Consider the following 24,110-nt stretch of genomic DNA (forward strand, 5'->3'; position numbering starts at 1 on the left):
ACATGCAAAAGAAGGTGATGCCTGACTGAAAGAAGGGACGCAAGGTTTTTTAAGAGCAGATTAAACTTAACATTTTGTTTTTGTCAGATTTAAATAAAAAGAGGCCTGTCATGCTATAATTTCACTTTATATTACTAAGAATCCATGCCACCCAGAAAGATTTTCTTCCAAATGAGACAGGCGACATCAACAGAGTGTTCATTAAAGTGCCTAAGATTTATTTCATTTCATTATCTAGAGAAAATGAGTCTGAACAAAATAATTTTTAAAAAAGTAATTAGCAAGAAACCACAGGTAGAAACAAAAATTCTGTCACCCTGTCAAAATAGAGTTAAGTTTATTATGAGTCAGAGAAATGTGCTTTTTATGCGTTGTTTTTCCAGAGGTTTTGGTTTGCTGTGCTTCCAAAACGTCATTTTTCAGACTAGTAGACAGAAAGCATTCAAAAGGTGTTTACTACACTTTGTCTCTTAGACATTAATGCAAATCAGCATATATTTAATGAAACTATGCCTCAATTGCCTATTTAAAGATCAGATTTTAGAATACTTTGAATAAAAAAAAAATGGCCAGAATATATGTCCTTATCGGAGTACGTGTCTTGGTGATATGTAGTAGTTTTCAATATTTAATTTTACAATAAATATATTTAAAGGCAGTTGACTCCGAAAATCACCACTTCAGGAGCTCCTACATTTACCAGAATGTCCAGATTTATTCCGAACTATAGCTCATCTGGGGGTTTTTATCAAGGCTTTTGCTCATACATCCCTCACGGCCTCATTTATGGAACATTATATTCCTAAGAATGCAATGAAAATATATATATTTTCTAGCTGTTGCCCAGTTTTCTGATTTCTGGAAAGATAAAAAAGATATCCAAAATCCCCTTAGACTCTAGTATGTTCATTTTTAAGTCAGCTTCACCCAATTTACCGATTGTTGTTCTGGAAATTCAGTAAGATAATGTCTCATTTAAGATTTAAATATAATATTGCAATAGAAAAAGTTATCCTAACAGAAGTAATCAACAAGGCAAGTCTCATTGTGATATTAGTTAAGGCTTTGACCCTAATCATGTGTTGTACTTCCCCTTAGATTCTACTTTCATGTTCAGTCAGTGGCCAGCTGAAAATGAGTCGATAAGGTACATTTTCATTGCTATGTGTGCTTTATTGTTTTCTACTGTTAAATCTACAGTGTAGGTCTTTTTATCAATGTCCATCAAATCAGATAAATAAGTTCATCCAAAGCTGATTAAGCTCATTAGCTCTCGCTGAATACTGGAGTTTTAAATTTGGTTTCTGTGGTAATGTTTCTTTGCTGGTGCTCTGGTAGCGATGTTTTACCGGGAATGATTGGTTTTCCAGAGCTGCAGAGGAGAACAACCGCAGCGATGGAGTAAACTACAGCTGTGGCTGCATTATCAGGAACACAAACCCAGGAAGCATCTACAGTGTTTGTGTGATTACTGTCACTGTTCTGCAGTGTAACAATCATTCCAAAAAGGTCTAAACGCATTCTGGTGTAACTGTAAAAACTGAAGCAAAGATCAGTGTTTCTGTCCGACCTTGACGAATTCAGATGTTGATCCGGGTGAAGAAGAAGCTGGTCCTGCAGTTAAAACTGAGCTGCCTCCTCCTCTGTCCTTGTTCAAGCCTGACCTGCATGAATGAAGGGTCACATTCGAACAATTAAAGCATTTCCCATAAAACTTTATTTAGCTAAACGGTTCACAGTTTTATAAATTTCGAGATGACATTTAGACTCTACTGAAACAAAGATATTATTAAATAAATACATTAACCACAACCACAGACGGACGGAAGAGCATTTGGAGACCTGCACAGACGTCCACCTCTCCTTAAGAAACAGACGCTTTAATTCAGGCAGACAGAAAGAAAAAGCTTTCAGTTAAATCTGCAGGTTTAAAGACTTTTAAAGGCAGCACCTGAGAAAGATAAGATAAGATAGATAAAGATAAAGTTCTTTATTTCCCCCCACTCCAGGGGAAATTTGGAAACTGAGTCCAGGAGAAAATGAGGAGAGAAGAACGATGCAAGAGGAGACTGATGAGAAACGGACAGTAACGGACTTGAAACGTTCAGTTATTAACCTTATTTCATTAAGGTACCTACTTGAACTCAGCTTTAGCTCAATTATTTTGAGTTTAAATCACACAAAATGCCAAATTGGTGTAACTGTCATTATTATGTCAACCCAAATCATCTAATTAAAACTTACATTGGTATATTACTATTTTTATTTTGTGGCCATGTATTTGATGACGTGGTGAGAAAAGCTCGCTTGAATTACTTTTACATCGATATTCAGGGAAATATACATCAATCAAATGTCTGCTAGTAGGAATTACAATAGTTTGGCACAAACTGCATTCATGTGTGTATAATGTGATATTTCTCACATTAACATTCATTCAATAGTTTGTCTGTAAGCTCAGTGAGACAACCAATTAATGCCAAACCTGTTTTAAGCCTCTTTTAACCCGTTCATTTTTCTCAGTGTTTATGAAGATGTATAGCAAATCTCTCGATTCACACAATCATCATTATAACTGTTTATTTCCAAGACTCTTCTGGAGTCTTTTTGCTTCCAAGTTGCTTATTTACTTAAACAACATCTTTTAGATGACCATGAAAAGACTGAATAACCCTATTCCAAAACATAATGCTCCCATTATGAGCACACATTAGCATAAATAAATAAACGAGCAGTACTGTTCAAATAGCACTTGCAATTCTGAGGTTGCCCTTAGGTTTTATTGCTTGATTAGGAGTCGAGGAAGCCTCACATAAACAGCTTCATATACCATAATAATCATGATGGCATTTCTATGGTAAATAGATGCACTAATGAGGTAATTCATTAAGCTAATTAAAGCCTTAATTGGCTATAAATAATCTGTCAACATACGTCTTCATCTTCAACATATGGATGCTATGTGACAGAACGTCAGCTGTCATTCTGTCAGATATGAGCCATTACATGACGGAATGAAAAGCTTTTTGTTTGTGCGACCTGACTGTCATAAATCAAAGTTTTTTAAAGTAGTCATGAGTGATGGCAGTTAAATCTGGGAGGTATCCTTGCAAGAGCAAATGGGGGGAAAAAACCTTGAGGACGTGTGTGGTGAGGTTTTGCTGTCGTCAGGCGCCTTTAGCTGCACCATCTATCAACTTAAGCGTGATGAGATGAGCTCTGAGGCAACATCCACAAGGTCAGCACACAATTTGGAGGTCATTTTGGGGCTTTGGCCAATCTTCCACAGTGGACTGAGCAGCTCCATTAGTCTGCTGCCACCCCGATGCTCTGTTGCCAGTTGAAAAAAAAAAAAAAAAAAATCAATAGGCTCCGCTCCTATCCAATAAAATGTTTTTTTTAAAGACACAAATGATCCAGTAATGCAGAGCTGCTGTGCAGGGGTTCAGTGGGTTCACTTAAAGTTTTCAATTTCTTTTCAACAAGGCATATTATGCTAATGAAAACATAAAGAAGAGAGATTTGACTAATGAGTCCAATTTCAAAGTGGGGCAATGCAAATAACACCAGGAAATGTATTCCTCAGTAATGTTTTGGAGTGAATTCTAAATAATTTAAATGCAAAATCATACCCAGCAGCCTTAAAGACCTCTGTTTTTGATTTTTTTTTACATGTCCATGTGGTGTTTTTATATGTTAGAAGACATTTAATGACTGAAATAAGCAGTGAATACAATGGCTAGACATCTCCACTTCCAAACTGCAGCGTACCGACGACAGTCTCAAAAACACAGATTCAGACTTCCTGGATTTCACACGTAACAAATTAAAGAAACTAATTCTGTGACTGTAGGATGGGACTTTCTGGATCATTATTCTTCTTTAGAATCGGTTCCTAACATGTATGGCTGAATTACTCCTATATTACACCTTGCTATTGTGTAGCACAGCGCAGGTGTACAGTGTTTGAGCAGAGCTATAGGTGAGCTGGTGTGCTTGGGTTGCAGGTGGAGAGAGGTGGTGGACTTCACCTTTCCATTTTAAGGCAGGAAGGAATTACTGTCTAAATGTGCAACTTCGAAATACATAGATGAGTTTTTTTTAGGGTTAAGTCAACCAAAGAGCAGTTTTGGAGTGCCAAAATTGTCTTATTTGCTGCTTTAGACACTAAAAGAATCAACCTCAGTCTGGAGTTTAGACTACACTGGTTGAACTTTTGAGACGTGAAAAACAACATGAATGAGAAAATGATGAGAAAATGAGGCAGAACAAGTATCAAAACACACACACAAACAGAGCTTATTCAGGTAAGAGAAGGAAGTTGGGGTGGGAAAACTGGAGATAAGGGTGTGTTTTTTTCCACAAAAACAAGGCGAAGGTCCATGAAATGAGCAGAATCACCAGAAAGAGGTAAATGAGTGTCCAAAGACCAGAGCGACAAATTAAGAACAGAAAAAGAAGAAAAAAAAAAACCTCAAGACTATTAAAAAAGTTTTCCATTATAAAAAAAAACACTCGTGTAAGCTAAACCATTGGCTCATCATCGCTGTCTTCATCCCCCTCGAGGAGTCCCTGTAGGGGCCTCAGGGTGGAGAGAAGGATGGAAGAGGAAGGAGGAGGAGGAGGAGGAGGAGGAGGAGTGGAGGGAGAGGGGACTGGGGGAGGAGTGGAAGAGGGAGGGAGGTTGCTGTTGTAGCTGCAGCTTCTGCTGGTGGAGCTGCTGTTGCTGCTGCCGCTTCCTGCACTGTCGCTGACGCTGCTCTCCTCCACCTCCCTGGACACGCTCTCCATCCACCCCTCCGTGTCACTGTCAAGGTGGGGGTGATGGTGATGATGGCGGGGAGGTCGAGGGGTCGTGGGGCAGGAGGGGGAAGGCTGGGAGGCAATTTGTGGCAGGGGAGGCGAAGGGGAGGACGGAGAGGAAGGAGCGGTGGAAGTAGAAGGTTTAGAGACAGAGTTGTGGTTGCTGATGTCACGAAAACTGGCCAGAGGAGGACGGAGCCGGACGCCGGAGCGAGTGGAGCCCTCGATGGCCTTCTGGAGCTGGAGGAGGAAGAGGAGGACCAGGAGAGGAAAGGGTGGAGGAAAGACACGGAATCACAGAAAGAGAAGAGGAAAAACGTCTTAAGGAAATCAGAAAGCAGAGATTTGTGAGTAACTGAATGGACGAAGAGAAAAGTGAAAACGAGGCGACACAAGAGGAGGAGACGACGACGGATAGAGTCAGAGGGAAGGAAGTAACTCAAACACAGCCTGAAACATGCAGCGAGGTTATCGCTTATGCAAACAAAATACTCCTACATAATTCAAAAAGCTTTATGAGACTCCAAGCAAATTAGAAGCAGAGACCAATTGGATTTTTTTCCCTCCAAAGTCAAAACAGACAAGAGAAGACTTCTAAAAGCTGAGTGAATGAAAAAAAAAAACAACATTTTTTTTTTTTTTTTTTGGGGGGGGGGGGGGGGGGGGGGGCTCAGATCAATGTGGATTTAATTTCGTTTCCTGCTGAGCTTTTTGGTTCTGGGTGACCTCCAAACAGTTTTTGGGGTTTTCAATTAGCACGGGTTTGTCTGTGATGAAGTGTTTTCCACTAGAGGCTGTTGTTCAGCTGGGTAGAAAGGACCGACAGCACTCACACCTGACTGTCTCCATAAACTCAAGCTAAACTCTTCCCTGTTATTTACTAGAAAAGAAAGAAAAAGGTTGCTTCTCACGGTGCAAAGTATTCCCACCTGAAAGTTTTCCCCTTTTATTGCTTTCAACACTGAATCATTGTCAATTAAAATGGTCTTATTGACAAGAACTTACAAAAAAAGACTCTTTCCTGTCAGACGACAGATTTCTACAAAGCAATGCTAATTAATTAAAAATACTAAATGTAAAATTGATTAATTGATTACATAACTATTAATCAGTTAAAGTGACTTATCTAATTCAACACAGGTGCAGCCAAGTGATGCTAAACATCACAATTAGTGAAATGGAGATCATCTGAGTGAAGTAAATGTGTCTCATATGACTGTAGTATAAAGACACCTGTATCTGTATGAGGTCCAGTCAATAGTGAATCATATCAATAATGATGAATGGTGTCATTTGGGATTATTTTCTAAAGACAACGTGCTTCAAATCTGCCGATGGGTCTTGGGGTTCAGAGGTTGCTGCTCTTGCAAAGTGACCTATTCCTGCTGTGACTGCTTCATGTTAAAAAGCTTTCCAGGGTCAATATAGAATTGCAGGACTTTTTCTAACATAGTTGATGGGTATCATTGTCGTCATTTTTGCTGTTTTCAGGCGTAAAATCAACATGGCCGCCTATAACCAAACACCACATGGCATTTTAGAGAAAGACTCTTCTAAATATTATATATACAATTGAGTAAAATTGAAATATAAAGTTATTTCTAAAGATATTGTACTAAACCTGTTGACTACTTTATATTAAATAACTCAGAAAGCCTTGGAGTCTGGCCAGTCTTTCCTTCAGGAGGAAATGACATCATGTGGAGCAGGTCATGTGATCTGGAATTAACACATTTCCTGGAGAGGTGTTTTTGTAATGGGGAACTTAATGGAAGTGATTTATCTTATTTTCCATGTAAAAATTGATATATTGCCAAATGATCATCACGATTATCTCAACGTAATAAAAAGAACACAATCCAAACTATTTCTGAATCAGCTCATTTTATTATTGTTTAGCTCATTAGAAGGTGGTTGTTATTAAATTAAGACGGTTATTTAGTTGACATTTTAGTGATATCCAGTCATTTTTTATTAATAAGTGATTGTTTCCAAATTAAATAATTATGGAATTTGTAAAGACATGATCATAATGAACATAAAAAAACAGTATTTTTTTTTACTTTTAACAAAAATGTATGCAGGATATATCCCATGTACTTCAAAAGTCCCTCAATTATAGATTGACCACACTGATAAACTGACAGGAGGCTTTGTTTGTAAAGTTGCAGGAAATGCAGTTAGTGGTGCCATTCTAGAATAAAACAACAAGGTTGATCCACTAGATATGGAAATATTCTGCACCATTTGGGAGGAACAGCACAAACAGACATAGCCATCAGGATAAAAAAACTCTACGTGCAGTGTAAAAGCATTCCACCATGCCTGTGTGGCTCAACAAAATAGAAGTTAAAATTAAGTTTCTTACCTCTTTCAGCGCCACCACTCCCACCAGTTTGCCAATACTGGTCACATAAGCATGACTGAGGCCGAGCAGCGAGAATAACGTGTGGGTCTGTGGAGACAGAGCGAAATGGTCACTCATCAAATGATGACAAGCTTCTACCTCTCAGACCAGGACGGCCTTTTTACAGAAGATTTACAGGCCCTGCGTTTCTCCGGCAGCTCTGTCTAGACACAAAGTCACACAGACAGGAAGATGAAAGCAACCTGGCACGAGGCTCCAGGTGAACCACAGAAAAGAAAAGTCCTTGAGTGTGTTTGCATGCATCTACTCTGTTCATAATCCAGCTAAGGTCACACTTTGGATGAGCTCTTTGTATGCATCAGCACACCTCCATCACAAGGGCCATTTTGCACATGAATAAGCAGAATATTCGGAATATTACCATGACAATGAAATCACACTGATGACAAAAAACCCAACAGCAATGGTACAAGGTGTTTACACGCTTCAGCATCCTGTTAATATCTGCAAATCCTGGATCACCTTTAGATTTGTTATAATAAGGATGTGCGCAGGAAATTCAACGACATTGAAGAAAAGAGATCCTTAATGTATGCATTAAAGACTGAACAACACCAAGCAGCACATTTATAAGATTTTGTTAAAATTCCCAATTAGTGCAGGTAAAACACATTCAATACAACATAAAAAGTATAAATTCTATATGTTTTTTTCTTTTTTTAGTTCAAGGGAAAAAGAAAGCAAATGCACAATGCCATAAACAAGGCATGAGTCGCTGTAGTTCAGCTAGTGCAAGTCGATTAACCCTCCTGTTGTCCTTATTTACAGGCACCAAAACACATTGTTTCCTTGTCTGAAATAAAATCAAAAAATTCAGCAAAAAAAATCCCCAAATTTCTGAAAACTTGCAAAACCTTCAGGAAGAAAATTCCAATAATTCCTTAAAAGCTTCCCTTAAAAGCATTATTTAAAAAAAAACAAACCCAAATTTGCCAAGAAAATTCTTGTAAATATTTTTTAAAAATGAGTAGAAATCGTCCAAAAAAATCCTAAAAATATCTAAAGTGATTACATATATACCAGTAAAACTTTGAATATTTTCTTTAAGAACATTCACAAAAAAATCAACTAAAACCCAGCAAAATTTGCAGGATTTTGGATGATTTTTATGTGAATGTTCTTAAAGAAACATTTTAACATTTCTTTTTTTCCACCAAAAAAATGTCCAAAGATGTCCCAAAAATGTTGGAAATGTGGACATCAGAAGTTTCACTGTGAAAATGTTTTTTTTCCTCCACATTTTCAAACTTTAAAACGAGTCAATTTTGACCAGCAGGACGACACGAGGGTTAAACAAAGATATTTTAATCTCAGGAGTGCTTTGGTTTGGACAGAGTTTAGCATTTGATTAATCTGCTCCTGTCTGGTGCTGCAGGTATTTAATAAACTCCAAACTTCAACTTTTGTCAGTGTGTTGCCAAAAAACCTGGACTACATTCATTAAAATAATGCTTCAAATTGACATTTCATTTTGTAATTTTAGTAAAACTGTAAAGCAAAGTGAATGAGAAAAGTTGGTTTGTGATTTTCAATCTGTGTCTTTTGCTCTCTGTGACATTTTTGGACCAGAACTGGTGCAGAAATGTAGAAAAAGAACTCCAAGTATGTTTGTGTTGAATCTGTTAATATTCAAAGTGAAATGCTACCAGATGTGACGTAGTAAGATCAACATCATGACATTTTCAAAAAAGGGAACATCAGACAACATCAGATTAACAGAGACATCTGCAAGGGGCTAAAATGATGTGCAGTCTGAACAGTTTTATGCAAAGAACAGAAAACGCATCAAACAGAGGAGAGATTTGGCTCGAAATTACAGTGAATAATGACCAGAAGCTGATTTATTAGATGATGATTTCATAAATTTAGAGGAGCAACCACTTATTTTCATAATTGATTAATCTTGTGGCTGGGAAAATGCAGACTGCCATTTCTTAAATCCAAATTTGACAGACTTCATTTGTCAGAAATTAAGAGATATCCAGCTTGCTATCAGAACAAAATTGTTGCTGATTATTTTGCTGTCCGTCCAATAAACAAGCTATTTGTCTCTGTACTGTATGCACATTTCAAGCATTGAATGAAATCAAAAGCTACAATGCAAAATAGGGATGTCTAATATCGGCTTTTTTGCCAATGTCCAATATGCCAATATTGTCCAACTCTCAAATTCTGATTCTGATATCAACCGACACATGTGGGCTTGGAAATTATTCCAAACCAGAGACATATTGTTAGTCAGGCACAGCAAACTACAGCCACGTAACAACCCTCCAGTCTGCTGCCCACTGTAAATAAGATTCTTAGTCAAAAAATGAAAAGCTGTTGTGCCTGTCTCCATTTAGTCAGACGACACCGTGTGAATAAATCCAAGTCCTCGCCGAGCGTTTTTCATGTGCCATTACCCCTCTGTCAAGGTTATCCACATCCTCGGCTGAATGAGATGTTACAGAAGTAAACAACTTCAAGAGCCGAGCACGAGAACAGCAACAAAAGATTTGACTGACAACTGCTTGTGGGGCTGAATTCCATTTATATGCTTCTTTGCTTGTATAATACCTGTGACAAAAAACATCAACTCTTCTCCACGGTGAATTTACACTGCAATATAATCAACTCCAGAGCATCCTTCTGAGTAATTTCATTTCATTATTCATTAGTACATGTGTCGAACAATTACAGATTTGAATAAAAACGGAAGGAACTCAAAAGAATTTCGCAGTTTCTCAGAATATTTTCAGGTTCACTTGAAATATTTGCTTTTTTTTAAGTGAACCCTGCAGTAAAAAGAGATGGAAATGAGGTTGGTGAATGGATACACGGAGATGACGTCGCTTTGCATGACACTTGTGCTGATTAAAGTCTGTGTAAGGCAGTAAAATAAATGTGTTCTGAGTATGTCTTACCACGGAAAACTGTTATTAACCACAAAGACTGATTTACAAAATTGGCAAGTACATAAATTAGGTTTCAAAATGGTGAAAAGGTCAGCAGCGTTTTGTGCTCTGAATTGCTGGGGGTGTTTCTACTTAAGGTTGGTTGACAACTTTCACATCACCACTCAACAGCACAAACTGTACACATGTATGGAATCATAGGAGTGCCATAATAAACATGTAAATATAAAGAGGAAAAAATAAAACAATAATCTGTGAATAAATAAGAAAATAAATGGGCAAATATAAAGAGGAATACATTTTTAAAATGAATAAATTTGTTCAAAAATATGTAACTATCAAGGTAAATTTTGTCTTTGCTTTTCCCTTGGTTTTCACATTGCTGCTTTGACGTATTTACTGTTGCCATGACGACTACATACCACGTTAAAAGTGATCATTTTAACCCGAACCACGAGCTTTCCATAAGCCTAACCAAATGGTTTTTGTGCCTAAACCAAACAAGACCCTAACAATAGCATTGTTACAACATAGGCTTTTAACAGTGATGTATCGACCTAAGGGTTTTGGAAAGCACTAATTATGTTGTCATGGTGACGCTGTCGGTTCAGCATGTTGGACAGAGCAGGTACCACACTGGATTCTGTGACCCATCAGACGTGCACAGAGTTGACATCATATCTGGGCTGTAATGTCAGTAAACTCCAGTAAAATACAGACTTCACTTATCCCATGTGAATGCAAGAAACACAGATGTGGGGGTAATCAACAAACTCCCAGATGTCCTCAGGTAATACTAATCCCATGTGAACAGCACATCAATCAGTAATAAATTTAACATTTATCCACACGTCAGACTTGTAAAAACCTTCTTTAATCTTCATATGTTGACTCCATTCATCTGACTGAGCTAAATCCAGAAGGCTCACCGTTTATTTTCTAACCGCCCACTCCCAGCAGCAAAACCGCCTGCTCCTGAAAGAGCTGTGCTGAGTCCAGGAGGACCTGCAGGATCCCAAAGCACTCCTTTACTAACTGTTCAGTCTCTTCACATGCCTTCAGTAGTTACTTTCAGACATGTATAATGTGTTTAGACACAAATCTCTTACTTCCCCTTATATGGACCTCAAAGAGGCGCATCAAGGACTAATATGATTGCTCTTCCCATTGAGAGTAGTAGTGAGAATTTCATACACTCGAGCATAAACTGATACAAATTCCTGCAATAAATCCTTCATATGCAGTGAGATCACAGTGCAGTGTCCTTCAAAACACCTTCAAGCGAGACAAAAGGAGAAAATCGCTTTGTCAATCTTGACAAAGAGATTTAACGAAGAAAAAAGAATTCGGAAGGAAAAAGATTTATTTTAATAATGTCAGTTTTCACAGCATCTCATCTCCCGGATAGTAAATTTAACATCACTTTAGTTTTGACTTATTTCTGTGAGTTAAAAGGAGTTTTTTGAACACTCGTAGTGGTATTGAACAATGTTGTATGAGCTGGGTAAGATTTTTTTTTTTTTTTGCACAAACACAGGAAATACAGTGCACAGCCATGACAATAGTTTCAGGATATTCTACTAATGGATGGTGGTGATGACGGCAAAAACAGAACATTGTGTGAGCAAAAGGTGGAAAAAAGAAGACGATAAGCGAGTGCAGCTGAACATAATAGACAGAGGGTCCAAAGTATTATAAAAATGGCTTTGTAAAATGCTTATGGAGTATTGTAAACTAGCTGTAGTACCTTGCTACCCCATCAGGTGGAGCCCAAAAGGGGCACCATGACAAAGCATTCTGAGAGGCTTAATGATCTCTGGCCAGTGCCCATAATTTCATCACTGTAAGATGTCACTGTAATACTCCAATTTTATAAATATTCAGCAATTTTTGTAGCTCAAATCATAAGTCTACAGTTTTGTCAGCAATATTGGTGCATGAGCAATAAAAAGTGTGTTAAATTAACAGAATTTACTACATTAATTATTGACTGAGTGGACAGCAGATGTAAAAAAATGATTGGGCTTAGGTTCCTGTTAAGCATGCAAAATTTCCTTGCTGGGTCACTACAATGTTAAACAGAAGGCTCCACCTGGTGGCAGCATCAGGTACTACAGCTAATGTACAATACATTTTCTGTGACCATTATCATCTCTAGTTCTTGCCAATACTGATAAGCAAAAATGCTATTTTTTTTTTAAACAACCCTACCTCGACCATTAGATGAAATGATCTTTCAACGTAAGTAATTTGGAATACACAAAACCTACACCGCTTCCTGACCGAACATTCTGTTTTTATAAAAAAAAGAACAGTACATCAAAGAGTAAGGTGCTCTCAAACAGCTGTTAAAGTGTGATTCACATGTCTCCCCACCAACCTTGTGTAATGATGTTCTCTCCACCAGCTGGAAAGGGGAAGGGTCTACTCGAATCTCATCGATTTCCATCGGCTTGTCCATCTCTGCCTCCTCCCACGCTTTGATCTGCAGCAGCAGCAAACAAAAGGCAAGGTCACAGAGGTGAATCGGCTATCATCTGCTCAGAGTTGCTCTCCTGATGTGAAAAATTCTGTTTAGCCGTGGGGAAAAATTAGGGTTTGTTTTCACGGAGAGCCTTATATCTAACCTATGATTGAATATACGTGGCAAGAATAACTACTGCTACATAAATCATTAACACTGGTGATGTTTGTTTGGGTAAAATTGAAGAAGTGTTTGTACATTGTGAGTGTAGCTGCAGGAGGGAGGAGATAATTAGCTATCACTGAGCAGAGGTTTCAGCTGTGAAAAACCTTGAAACCCTGTGTAGCGTCCTTGCATGTCACAGGTCTCCCCTCTGAGATTTACGATGTCTGACATCTTTTAGCCTCTCTATGGATTTTACCTACAAGCCTCAGCCTGCTGTGACAGGGGCAGCAGTCTTGTAGAATTTACAGGGCGATGTTATGGGGCATTTTGGGAAAGTGCCAGGAAGAGTAAAGGCATAGTGGCAGACAGAACAGGACTGGAGGGCATAATGCTGTTTTGATGCACTTAGAAAAAATAAAAAAAACAAGGTGTCTTGTTTAAAATTCTGGCTGTGTTCATATGACACTTAAAAAGTGCCCCAATTCTGAATGTTCCACTCAAACGTAACACAGATCTTCAACACCTGTGACCCACATTTGACATGGATTTGAATGCTAATGTTGAGAGTTAGTGCGTACAAAACTGGTAGCAAGTCAAAAGCTACTTGATAAACTCTAGCAGAGCCACATTTAATCAAAAATAAAGACTAAACCAAACCTCAATTGTGGTTAAAACAGACACAATTTTGGAAATTTCATCCTGCAAATGTTATTATTATTAACATATCAGCTTGTACTGAGAGGTACAAGTAAGTAATTTCTAATCTTCATCTGTATTTTAATATAATTTTTTCAAATCTGATATTTTTTTTCAATCAGTCAGTTCTGCAAAATGTATGTATTCCCATGTTTAGACAGATATATTTAGTTTTACAATTCCTGGTTCAACCATAGAGACTCGAACTGGATATCTGGACTCGATATTTGGCGTATGTATACCAATCAGCTACTACATTAAAACTCCTGACAGATGAAGTTAAAACATTGATTTTCTGATCACAGTGGCAGCTGTGCAGTGGGAAGGATACATCAGGCAGCAGGTGAACAGTCAGTCCTTGAAGTTGATGCGTTAGAATTATGAAAAAGGAGGCAGATTTAAGAGATTTTGACAGACTGTGGTGGCTAGACAACTGGGTCAGAGGATCTCCAGAACAGCAGGTGTTCCGGGTCGTGCCCAGTATGCAGTGGTTAACAAAAGTAGCGCAAGGAAGGACAACCTGTGAACTGGACACAGGGTCATGGACGCTCAAAGCTCACTGATGCTTGAGGGAAGTGAAAGCTGGTCGGTGGGTTTAAAGCTTTGGCTGATAAGTGTATGTGTTGGTATTTGATCGCGTGCTGCAGAAATTTAAGCAGACGTTTCTGTAAAAACATGCAAATTCATCAATACCGTACCTCGTCTGGTGTCATTGTGTCTGACAGCGGAGGAGGACAAGGCTCCTGAAGACATAAAAGGAAGAAAAAGACAAAGAGATTATATATCTGCCATCTGAAACAGGCTACATGTCACTTCCAAATCTAGAAAAGTTCCTCTGAATCTTACATTAAGGGAGCAAAAGAGATATTAAGTCAAAGTAGTTTCATTATTTGAATATTAAGTAAATACAGTGAATCTGCATTTTAAATTTCACACATACAGTAGACAGCACCATCACTTAAATGTGAAATGATTCTAAATTGTATCGCCTTACAGTAATAACACTATCTCTGACTCAATCAGCACCTACGCCAACAAGTATTTGTGCCTATCCAAAATTAAAAGCTAACAATCTAGATTTACTAGATTAAAAATACAGACCCCACAGCAGAAACTGAGTGTGGAAACTGAGTGTCGCAAAAGGGCGTTTTTCTAGGATGTCATTCATAGAGGTTGATGTTGCGAACGGTTCTTCACACTTTCTGAGTTGTTACATCAATTTTGAATTCAACTGACAACTGCTCTGCCAAGTCCTGTCCATCTGTTTAGCAAGTTAGATTATCCAAGTAGTGCACTATGGGGCCTCTGCAGCTCTGATTAGTGGCACTATGACTTATTCTAAACCCCCTAATTACTGGTGCAATCACATTTTCACTTATTAGTCTTTATCTTCCTGTATTCTTTTCCCGTTTGGTGAAGTCTCGAAGTCAGACTTTTCAGTTAATCTGTTAATTCTTTTCTGTGTGAAGCCATGATGCAGACATGAAGGCAGATACAGCCTGAGAAAGTTCCACTTGCTGGGCTTGTTTTACTTTTAAAAATAAGACATGAAATCTTGAACTGCAGTAAAGAAACATTTGAATTCAGGCTGCTGCCATCCAGTTTCCTTTCCTCCAACCTTCAGCAGCTCTGGGAGTTAACTGGATGCAGCAGATGAAATTCAGGCCAAAACCTGCTGTGACCTGTTTTGTGAAACTGAATTTATTAGTGATGCTTCGCACATTTATTCACTCACTGCCTGGGCAGGTTGACTCTTTGTCCTTGAAGCAACAAATACAATGTCAGCTTACTCACAGAATATATCGGTTGTGAAGCAGCAAGCTAACTCTTTATAATACAGTGCTGATGATTTTCTAAATTCCAGTGTTTATCAATGCAGCTACAGTAATTACACTCATTCAAGAATTAACAAGATGTTGACACTATTATACCAGCCAGATAAAAAGGTCAGTGTCTGGATACCTGCTATCAGTGGTTTTTAAAGGAGGAAAAAAACCTGATTCACAGACAAAATTCAGCCATGGTCTGGCTTGATTGCTAGTGGCAATGTCCCACTGTGTGTCTATTTGATATTCAGGGCTGTGGAATTGTGGCTGATGTAAAAACAATCCCCATAGTGGCACAGGATTGAATCCAAAAACATTATAGAGAATCAGACTGGTAATTCAAATGCCACAACAAATTCCAATCTTGCAAGCTTACAAGCATATGCTTATTTCCAGTGTGGTACTCTTGCCTGCAGATGACATGTATTGCTTCCCCTGTGAGCCACACCAAGCTGAATATAATAACTCTACCTCCAGTATCTGGCTTCCCCATTTCCATATGAGAGAGAGTTGAAAGAAAGATGCTCGACTTCGAGGAGTTTGTCTGAGGACAGGGAAGCAGTTGTGTATTCATGTGCCTTTGTCAATCAGATAACTATGTATCTACCTGAATAGAAAGCAGATCCCATAATGAAAAATCCACCCAAGGAAAAATACATAAAAATAAAGGATAAATATTTAAATTCTAGCAGCACCAGTGTGAGGATGTGGTTTTGGGATGACTGTGCCAAAAAGGATGGGAGGTTATTTGCTTTGTGACAGTTTATGACACATGGGAAAATTTCCTGGCTACTGGGTACATTCCTGACATCTCTAAATAGTTGGTTGAACGGCGGAAAGGGCACAGAGGTTTACAAAGACATTATACACACAGACATGTAGAAACATACAAAGGTTACCAACGTGACACACAGAGCAGAGCTGTAAGACATGTTTAATGTCGCTTTTGCACAAGTATGCACACATGTAAGCTCAGGAAAGGATAAAACATACAACAAGAAGAACGTATTCACACGCACCTGCGACTGCCCCTCTGCCGGTCTGCTCTTAGAGGTGAAGAGGTTTCTGAGTGTTTTCCTCACAGACTGCAGAGGACCTTTTTCTGAGAGAGAAGGGAAGAAGGAAATGCAGCAGGTGAAGGTCAATAAATTATACAAATGCAGCTTTGGAGAACATAAACCTAACTGCAAAGGGAGATTTTTTTTAGAGACTGCAAGAACCCAAGAAGTCCTTATTGTGGTTGCCTGGATACCAGTTCACCAGGAGACTGTCTGCTGTTGTGTGCGATAGGCTGCTGAGGAGTTTACTGTGCCACAATAGACACACACACCATCTGGTAACTTGCAGTGAACATGCTGCCAAACCTTCCCTCATTGCTGTTAGGCCTGCACAGTTATTAATTGCAATCGTTTGACATCTGTTGAGGGCAGGGGCAAACAAACAGGTTCATGTCATTGCGGTAAACTGTGTGAAAGGCTGACAAATTAATAAAATACAGGTTTTTATTGAGTCAATTAATGGCTAGAAGGGTGTATGTGCAGCTGACTATTTTAGGAATCTTCTTGTCTATTTGTGTCAGGAAGTTTCTACTACTGTTACGGAAAGAAATGGACAAACATGTTACAGTGAAATTTAGCCCAAACACAAACATAGTTATCTTTATATTTAAGCACTTCTCAACAAAACTTCAGTGTACTTGTTTCAATCTAGACATTTGGAGAGTTTTATATATTAAAACATATTTTGGGGATTTTTTGGAAACATCACAGTTTTAAGCTCTGAACAGGTTAAATCTTCCAGCAGATGATTACTTCAAGGACCATCACAACATTTTTTTTTTTTTTTTTTTTCAGATTCTGGCTAAAAAAAAGGGGCATAATTTTGGTGAATTTTTTAAACATACCATGACTTTCAAACTCTCAAAAGGTTTGAACCTGCCATATTTCTCAAAAATTTGTTGCACCTAAATGGTCACACTAATTTTGCAACCCTTTGTTGAGATATGGGGAAATTATTTCTCACATATGGCAGCAAAGTGCACGAGCCTCTTCCAACCTTCAAAATGCACATGATTTTTACTTGTGTAGTTTTAAATGTTAGCAAAATGTCATTGTGTGATCTCTAAAAGAACGAGGTGATTCAGTTGACTCCTCAGATGCTTTGAACTCACTAAAACCCAACAAAAGAAATGTTGTCCATTGTAATACTAACAATGTGTGGGTCAGAAAGAGTTTATCTTGAATTTCTACATGTTTGAACTAACATTAATGCTGCTAGGGTTGTTTTACATTTCATGTAACATCACATTGTTCCTTAAGATTTGATTAATTCCGACAGGTTTTCCTTTCAGACCCTATGAGCACCAGTACGACGTGTTTGTGTAATCTATTTAGCACATATGAGAAACAGAGCTTTATACACCATCTGGGATCTGACTAAATGCTTAGTCATATCAGTTTGGAGGAGAAGTGGGGGAGCAATAGCAAAGCATAAATCCTATTACATCATCCTGGTGAGCAAAACATGTCTGAAGGAATCAATATTACCATGACAGGCCCCATAAGGCTTTCATTCCCCAGCCTCAACTCCACAAGTGTAACGGAGCTAAGCAGGAGAGATCTGAAATGCTAATTATTCTCCACAGTTTGATTTATTTCCACATTAACCTGGCTGCAGGGGTGGCACTTAACTTCAACAGAAACTGGATTTGTGGGTTCATAATAAGGTAACAGAAAGACAGAAAACTGGAACAAGTCTGCTCTTTGTCCTTTAGTAACCTCAAGAAACGAGTCCATTCTTTATTCACATTTAGGGAACGATCGTTTATTCCTGCTTAAGTATCTCCTTCTGGGAGCAGCTGGTGCAAAATGCAACAGCAAGGCTTTTGTATACCGTATATTTTTGAGGTAATATAGGAGTATTACACCTCTGCCAATTAAAAAAGGTAAAATCCTATCAGAAATAAGCACAGCGGTCCTCTTGACTCACCAGGGACAGTAGCAGTGTGGTTTGAAGAAGGTTCCTGAGGCTTTGGAGGAGGCAGTGGGCCGTTCCTCTCCTCCTGCATTGCACTACCCTGCAGACAACAACTACATGTAAGTAATCACAGTTAATACAACAAAACAAGTGGTTCAAAGTTCTGGACAGGAAATATATTCCAACAAAGGCTAAAATTGGAATATAACAACTGATGCGGCATTAAAACTGAGGCAGAGTGCCACACAGGTGATGGTGAAAAGCCCACCTTGTCTCCATCCTCCTCTCCCTCCTCATCTACGAAGGCAAATGACTCCCAGCTGTGTTTGTGAGGCAGGTTCTGCTCCTGTAGGCTGCGACCCTGAACTCACATCCAAGAAAAAGACATTAATACAAGGTAGCGCTGTCACCCTGCCAGAAATAGATGGAATTCAAACTCTAAGCTCTGACACCGTTTTAACACCTGTGCTTTATTTTTAGTAGCGTTACCTCACTCATCTTGAATGCAATTAACAAATCTACCAGAAAGATGCTTCTCCTCCTGGGCTGTTCAGATGAAATACAGAATATGGCTGTTTAATATTCCCTTGATAACAGTATAAAGAGTCAGATTGCAAGAGCTGCTTTGTCTATTAAAGCATTTACAGTTGTACTTTGAGCTGTTCCAACCTGAATATACTCATCCTCTTGGTGTTCCAGGTATCTCAGGTTGCAGACAACATTTGATTTGACTGAATTATGCCACGTGGTCTTTCGCCAGGTGACAGAAGTCAATCACATAAAACTTTTAGAAAATATTTAGCATTTTGGAGTGTCTCTTGGCAGAGATCACAAGGCTTAAATTGGATTACTAGCTGTCTTTTTCATTTGCTACTGAACTAGTAACGTTACTTTCATGTCAATGCTATGAAGGCCTTCCTTCTTAACCTTCAGAACCGAATAAAATAGTTTGAAGGGCATGCAGTCTTTAAAAAAATGATGGCAGTGATGCGGCTTATTGTCTGGATCCACGGATTTGTTAAGGATTTCCCATTGCAAGATAGCGGCCGGCACAGCGTCACTGTAACTATGACAACACACGAATGCGTCCTCAGCTGCCTGCTGACGATCATATGATTGCGATCCTACTACAAATCCACCGCTGCCAACTTATCTGAAATCATACAAGGAAAAATTGATTAAATTGTGGGGGTGTTTCTAAGCTCCATCAATTCCCGCTGCCCGCTACATATTTAGGTCAGGCGATTCGGTATCCGTACATAACGTACACATGCAGAACCCATACCTTTGTTCAGGCCAAGGTCAGGGAATGAACAGTCTTGGCCGAGTACTGTACTCTGAGTTCTTTTCTTGTTGAAATAAGTACGTACTTATTTAATAAAGTCATATAAGGTCATTTTACATCTTTAGTCATGTCATTACAATATCAATAACAACATTATTTGTTAAGTATTAAAAATCAAACAATGTGCATAACCTAATGCAATGCTTATTTTTTTACACTAATGTTTTATTCCCTTCCTTTAACTGTCAACCCACCCATTGCATTTTTTGTGTTTTTCTCTATTATATAACATTGCAAGGTGCTCACCTGACTACGTGCAGTGACCTGAGATGACTTACGTTGTGAAATAGTGATACACAAATAAAACTGAACTGACTTCAATATAGGAACATTTTACTGTCTGGCATCACAGTCTATCTCTCCGTGGTTACACAGGCAAAAAAAGCTGCAGCTAAGAGCTACTCAAGCAGCCTAATTTACTGCCACAATCAGTCTAAATTAAACACAACCTGTTCTGCAATTCAGGTCAAATATTAAGCCACTTATTGCATTAAAAATTACATTTGCACACTTGTCTTCTACTTGTCTATTTTATGGAGTGAAGTGCTCCACAAATGTGATATACTCAGGTTGGTGCTAGTAAACACTTTAGCATAGGGAGTGTAATCAGCTTTGCATCAGGAACATTATTTATACTGCAAGAATATTTACATACAGAAATCAGCCCAAACATTATGTACAAAGCTCCACATATCACGATGCCAGAATTATATTACCAACCCTTATCTTACACAAGGAAAGAAAAGGTCAAAATCACTGGAATTCAGCTTAAAGTAGATTTCTAAAAAAAACTTTGTCCATTTCTGTTAAACATATAGAGAGCCAAAAATCTTGATTTTGTGGAGCCCAGTTATGTTTGAGTGTAAAAGGTGAACTTTCCTACAAACACATATAAACAACAGACAGATATTCAAGACTTTCCTGACTTTTCTTAGTTTGTTAAAATATTAAAATGCTGCAGGGGGTGATCAAGCGAGCAGACAATCAAACTACGAATGAAACATGAGTCCAGATTCACTTTGTTTTACAGGTGATGCTTCCAAGCATCTGTCTCTCATCGCTCCTTTTTACACTATTTCCAGTCGTCATGAACTGAAGCACCTGGAGCCATTATGGCTGAAAATAGTACATTTGTCTTCTACACTGGATCAGTACGTCTCTCCATCATATGTGACAATGTCTCACGTGGAAAATCCATTTAGCTGTTAGCATGTTCATGACATGAAGCAGTCTGTCGCTGATTATTTTAGTAACTAGATGAAAGCAGAGGAGCCTGGTGGAGAGGGAGGGGTAATATTTTTTGGTTGCGATGTGGTATAAGTAAAAGATGATATAATTCTGGCAAATACTATTAGACTAAAGACCAGAGTTAAAACATATGTATAAAACACGTAATGATGAATATTCTAGTAATGATTGATGTTTTGATGGTACGACGTGTGTCTGTGGAGGATACACACACACACACAAACACACACACACACACACACACACACACACACACACACACACACACACACACACACACACACACACACACACACACACACACACACACACACACACACACACACACACACACAGCTGGACGATCATAAAGTAAAACACGTGTTATTGCTTTTAGCTTCAAGTTTTTAGTAATTTCGGGTCACACCTGTCTGTGCTGCAGTAACTACGTGAGGATGAAAGGTTTCTCTGTGCTCTACAGCAGCCTGCATGTGGGACATTTAGGGAACATTATAGTTGTTGTAGCAAAATTTAATTTGTACTTGGATGAACTGTATTTGCAGCGTGACAATCACAAATAAAGTCTGGGCATGACTGTTAATCAGAGGACATAATAGACCTGACCGTGAATATGTTGTCCCCTATGTTGTTATGGTATGTGATTAGGTTGTGACAGCATCAAGCTTGAATAACACCAAGACCGTGAGACTTCACAGCTGAGGATGAGAAAAGAAAAGCTGTGCCGTATGAAGGACAAATATTAGATTACCAGTTTGCATTTGTTGTTTGAATCTTTGTCAGATCTCTGAACACGAGCCTGGTGTCAGAGCTCTGCCCTTCACTATGCACTTCTATTCTTTATTATTCATTGTTACTCCTTTTATTCTTTAATAAATTACAAACAAAAATACTGTTGCACCTCGACTGTTTTCATCCAGATCTCCACAACAGTAGTGTCTATTAATGAGCAGATATTCAGCAAGTGAGCAGTTCATCCTGAGCACAGTTTATGGTGACAACACGAGACAACGGCAGGAAAAAGGCTGGTGAAAGAATTAACATTTTCTGATTTTAATGTTTTGCAAATTTCAAATCTTGAGTTGCATTCAATCTTTACATCAATGCCACGATGGAGACACAACTATCAGCGAGCAAGGTTGATAACTACCATACTGTATAATCTAGCATCATTGATATCAGTGGAAAAGTTAGTCTGGAGACATGGTTCATGAGAGTTTGGTCCTTGGTCCTCAGTGTAGAGATTGGGATTGTGTCTAAGTGTGCTCTGTTACAGTCCTCACCTGCATCAGCAGCCTTCTCTCTGGAGACAACCACCAATCACAGAGCGCCAGAAGCTCCAACCTGTCGATGCTGCCCAATAGGATCATGGAATCTGGAGGCAGGATTAAAAGTTTCAATGAGTTTATTGATACTATGATAGAAATATTCTTCATATACAGTAAATATCTTGTACCTTTTGAGTCGACCAGGGGGATTGATTTGAGTGAGGAGGAGTCCAGCAGGAGTTTGACTTCTCGATATGTGGACTGGGAGGATATAAATTTCACCTTGGTCACCATGATGTCTTCCACAAAGATGTTATATTGGCTGTGGAGAGAAAACACAAAGACATGGCAAGAACTGAAACTACTTGTAAACACTAAGTTTTAAGAAATATGTGCAAATCATGCTTACAAACAAACACAAAGTCTCAAAAAACACAGTATAAGCAAATGAACATTCATCATTAACTGCATATGCAAAGGAGATATTTGAGACACAGCCCTAACCCTAACCTCTGCATCTCAGAGTTCCTTTATACAGTAATTATAACACATAATTCTTGTCACTTGCTTCCTGACATAATTTCTATTCTTCTTGTGCCCTATATTAAATTATTAAAAAAGACGCTATTTAATGTTTTTTGGTAACTCAGTGTGAAGTTTTTCACGTCAAACACTGGGACTTTCTCAATTACATCTCTGATAATGTTGTTTAAAAAGTGTCACAATTCAGTCCAGATGTTTTTATCCAGATTTTTCTATTCATAGAGAGCATCAGATTAAATCTGTGGATATGGATGCAAGTTTTAACCAGTTCCCTTAACCGCTATTCAGCCACGTTAACAATCAGTAATCGATTAACGGTTGAAATGAAGAAACACAGCGGATGTTTTTCCATATGCTGATAAAACTGTTTTAAACCAATGCCACTAAATGTTCAGTAAATAATTTGCTTGGCTACATTAGAAATTTGAAAAACAGATAAAACAAACACAAGGTTACTGAATTGGACATTAAACAGCAACAGATGTCCACAAATAGCGTTCCAACAGTTTTATCAGTGGAGGAAATCTGTCAGTATTTACTGCCTTTTCTAAAATGTATATAAGTATTCAGAGCACAGCTGTGGTCAAAAGTTTTGTTTTTTTTTTCCCAGAGTGTAACACGCTGAGGCACTTGGAAAAATGCTGAAGATGGTGATTGTGAGTTTATTTAAATTTTTTTTTTTAATTAACAGCCAAAGAAATTAAAATTTTCTTTAATTTTTTTTATGATTTATGGTGTTCTAACTATCACATCTTTAGTTCTCTCCGTAGATGTGCATACCTTTTAATTGCAGTGAAAAATGAGCCCACACTGAGAAAAAAATGTGACTGGAGCAAAAAGTATTTGCAGTTTAAAAGGTTAAACTGCATGTCCTGCTTCTTGTCTTATCAGCTATTATATTTTTCATGTGTGTTAGTTGATCAACTGGTAATCATTAATATCCCTAGTTGAGGAGATGCAAATACAGTACGGGAAAGTGTTGCTCTAAAAATTCAACCAAAGCGAACCAGCAGAGAAAAACCTTGTCTTCCACATCTGGTGTTTGCAAATTAATACAAACCTAATGTGTCCGAAGCCGAGCTCCGGCAGGTATGGGAGCTTCTTGACCTGGATGATGGAGTCGTACAGGGAGGGTTGCAGGCCCTGGGCCACCATGTTGGCCAGGATTACTGCCACCATCATGGGCAGAATGTGGGAGATCTGACCTGTCAGCTCAAAGCAGATAACCGCTGTGGACACGGTGTGAGTCACAGCCCCGGTCAATGCTGCCGCTCCTGTCAGAGAAATGGGATGATGAGGGGAGGATGGAGAGATGGCAAAGGGAAGGAAGGATGGTGAGAAGGGGGGATGAATAGCAAGGAAAAAAGCAGATTGAGGAGTGAATGGAAAGTGGAGGAGGAGGTGGACAAAAGTTAGAACAAACAGGAAGACAGGAAAAGGAGTTAGAAAGCAGG

General features: G+C 38.6%; 1 protein-coding gene across 2 annotated transcripts in view; it reads right to left on the reverse strand.

The window, feature by feature from the left end:
* Positions 1–1,694: 1,694 nt before the first annotated feature.
* The window catches only part of clcn1a (chloride channel, voltage-sensitive 1a), a 59,219-nt gene continuing 36,803 nt past the window's right edge, over positions 1,695–24,110 (reverse strand). For both annotated transcript variants that reach the window (XM_035947844.2, XM_035947843.2), the window contains 10 exons: positions 23,717–23,930; positions 22,302–22,435; positions 22,129–22,220; positions 18,524–18,616; positions 18,268–18,355; positions 16,299–16,381; positions 14,152–14,196; positions 12,509–12,613; positions 7,172–7,258; positions 1,695–5,043 (listed from right to left, as the gene is read on the reverse strand). In XM_035947844.2, coding sequence (XP_035803737.2) covers positions 4,525–5,043; positions 7,172–7,258; positions 12,509–12,613; positions 14,152–14,196; positions 16,299–16,381; positions 18,268–18,355; positions 18,524–18,616; positions 22,129–22,220; positions 22,302–22,435; positions 23,717–23,930 — 1,460 coding nt within the window. In that variant the 3' untranslated portion in view covers positions 1,695–4,524. The remainder of the gene's footprint in view (positions 5,044–7,171; positions 7,259–12,508; positions 12,614–14,151; positions 14,197–16,298; positions 16,382–18,267; positions 18,356–18,523; positions 18,617–22,128; positions 22,221–22,301; positions 22,436–23,716; positions 23,931–24,110) is intronic.

The sequence above is a fragment of the Amphiprion ocellaris genome, chromosome 15 (assembly GCF_022539595.1).
Source record: "Amphiprion ocellaris isolate individual 3 ecotype Okinawa chromosome 15, ASM2253959v1, whole genome shotgun sequence".
NCBI classification, from domain to species: Eukaryota; Metazoa; Chordata; class Actinopteri; family Pomacentridae; genus Amphiprion; species Amphiprion ocellaris.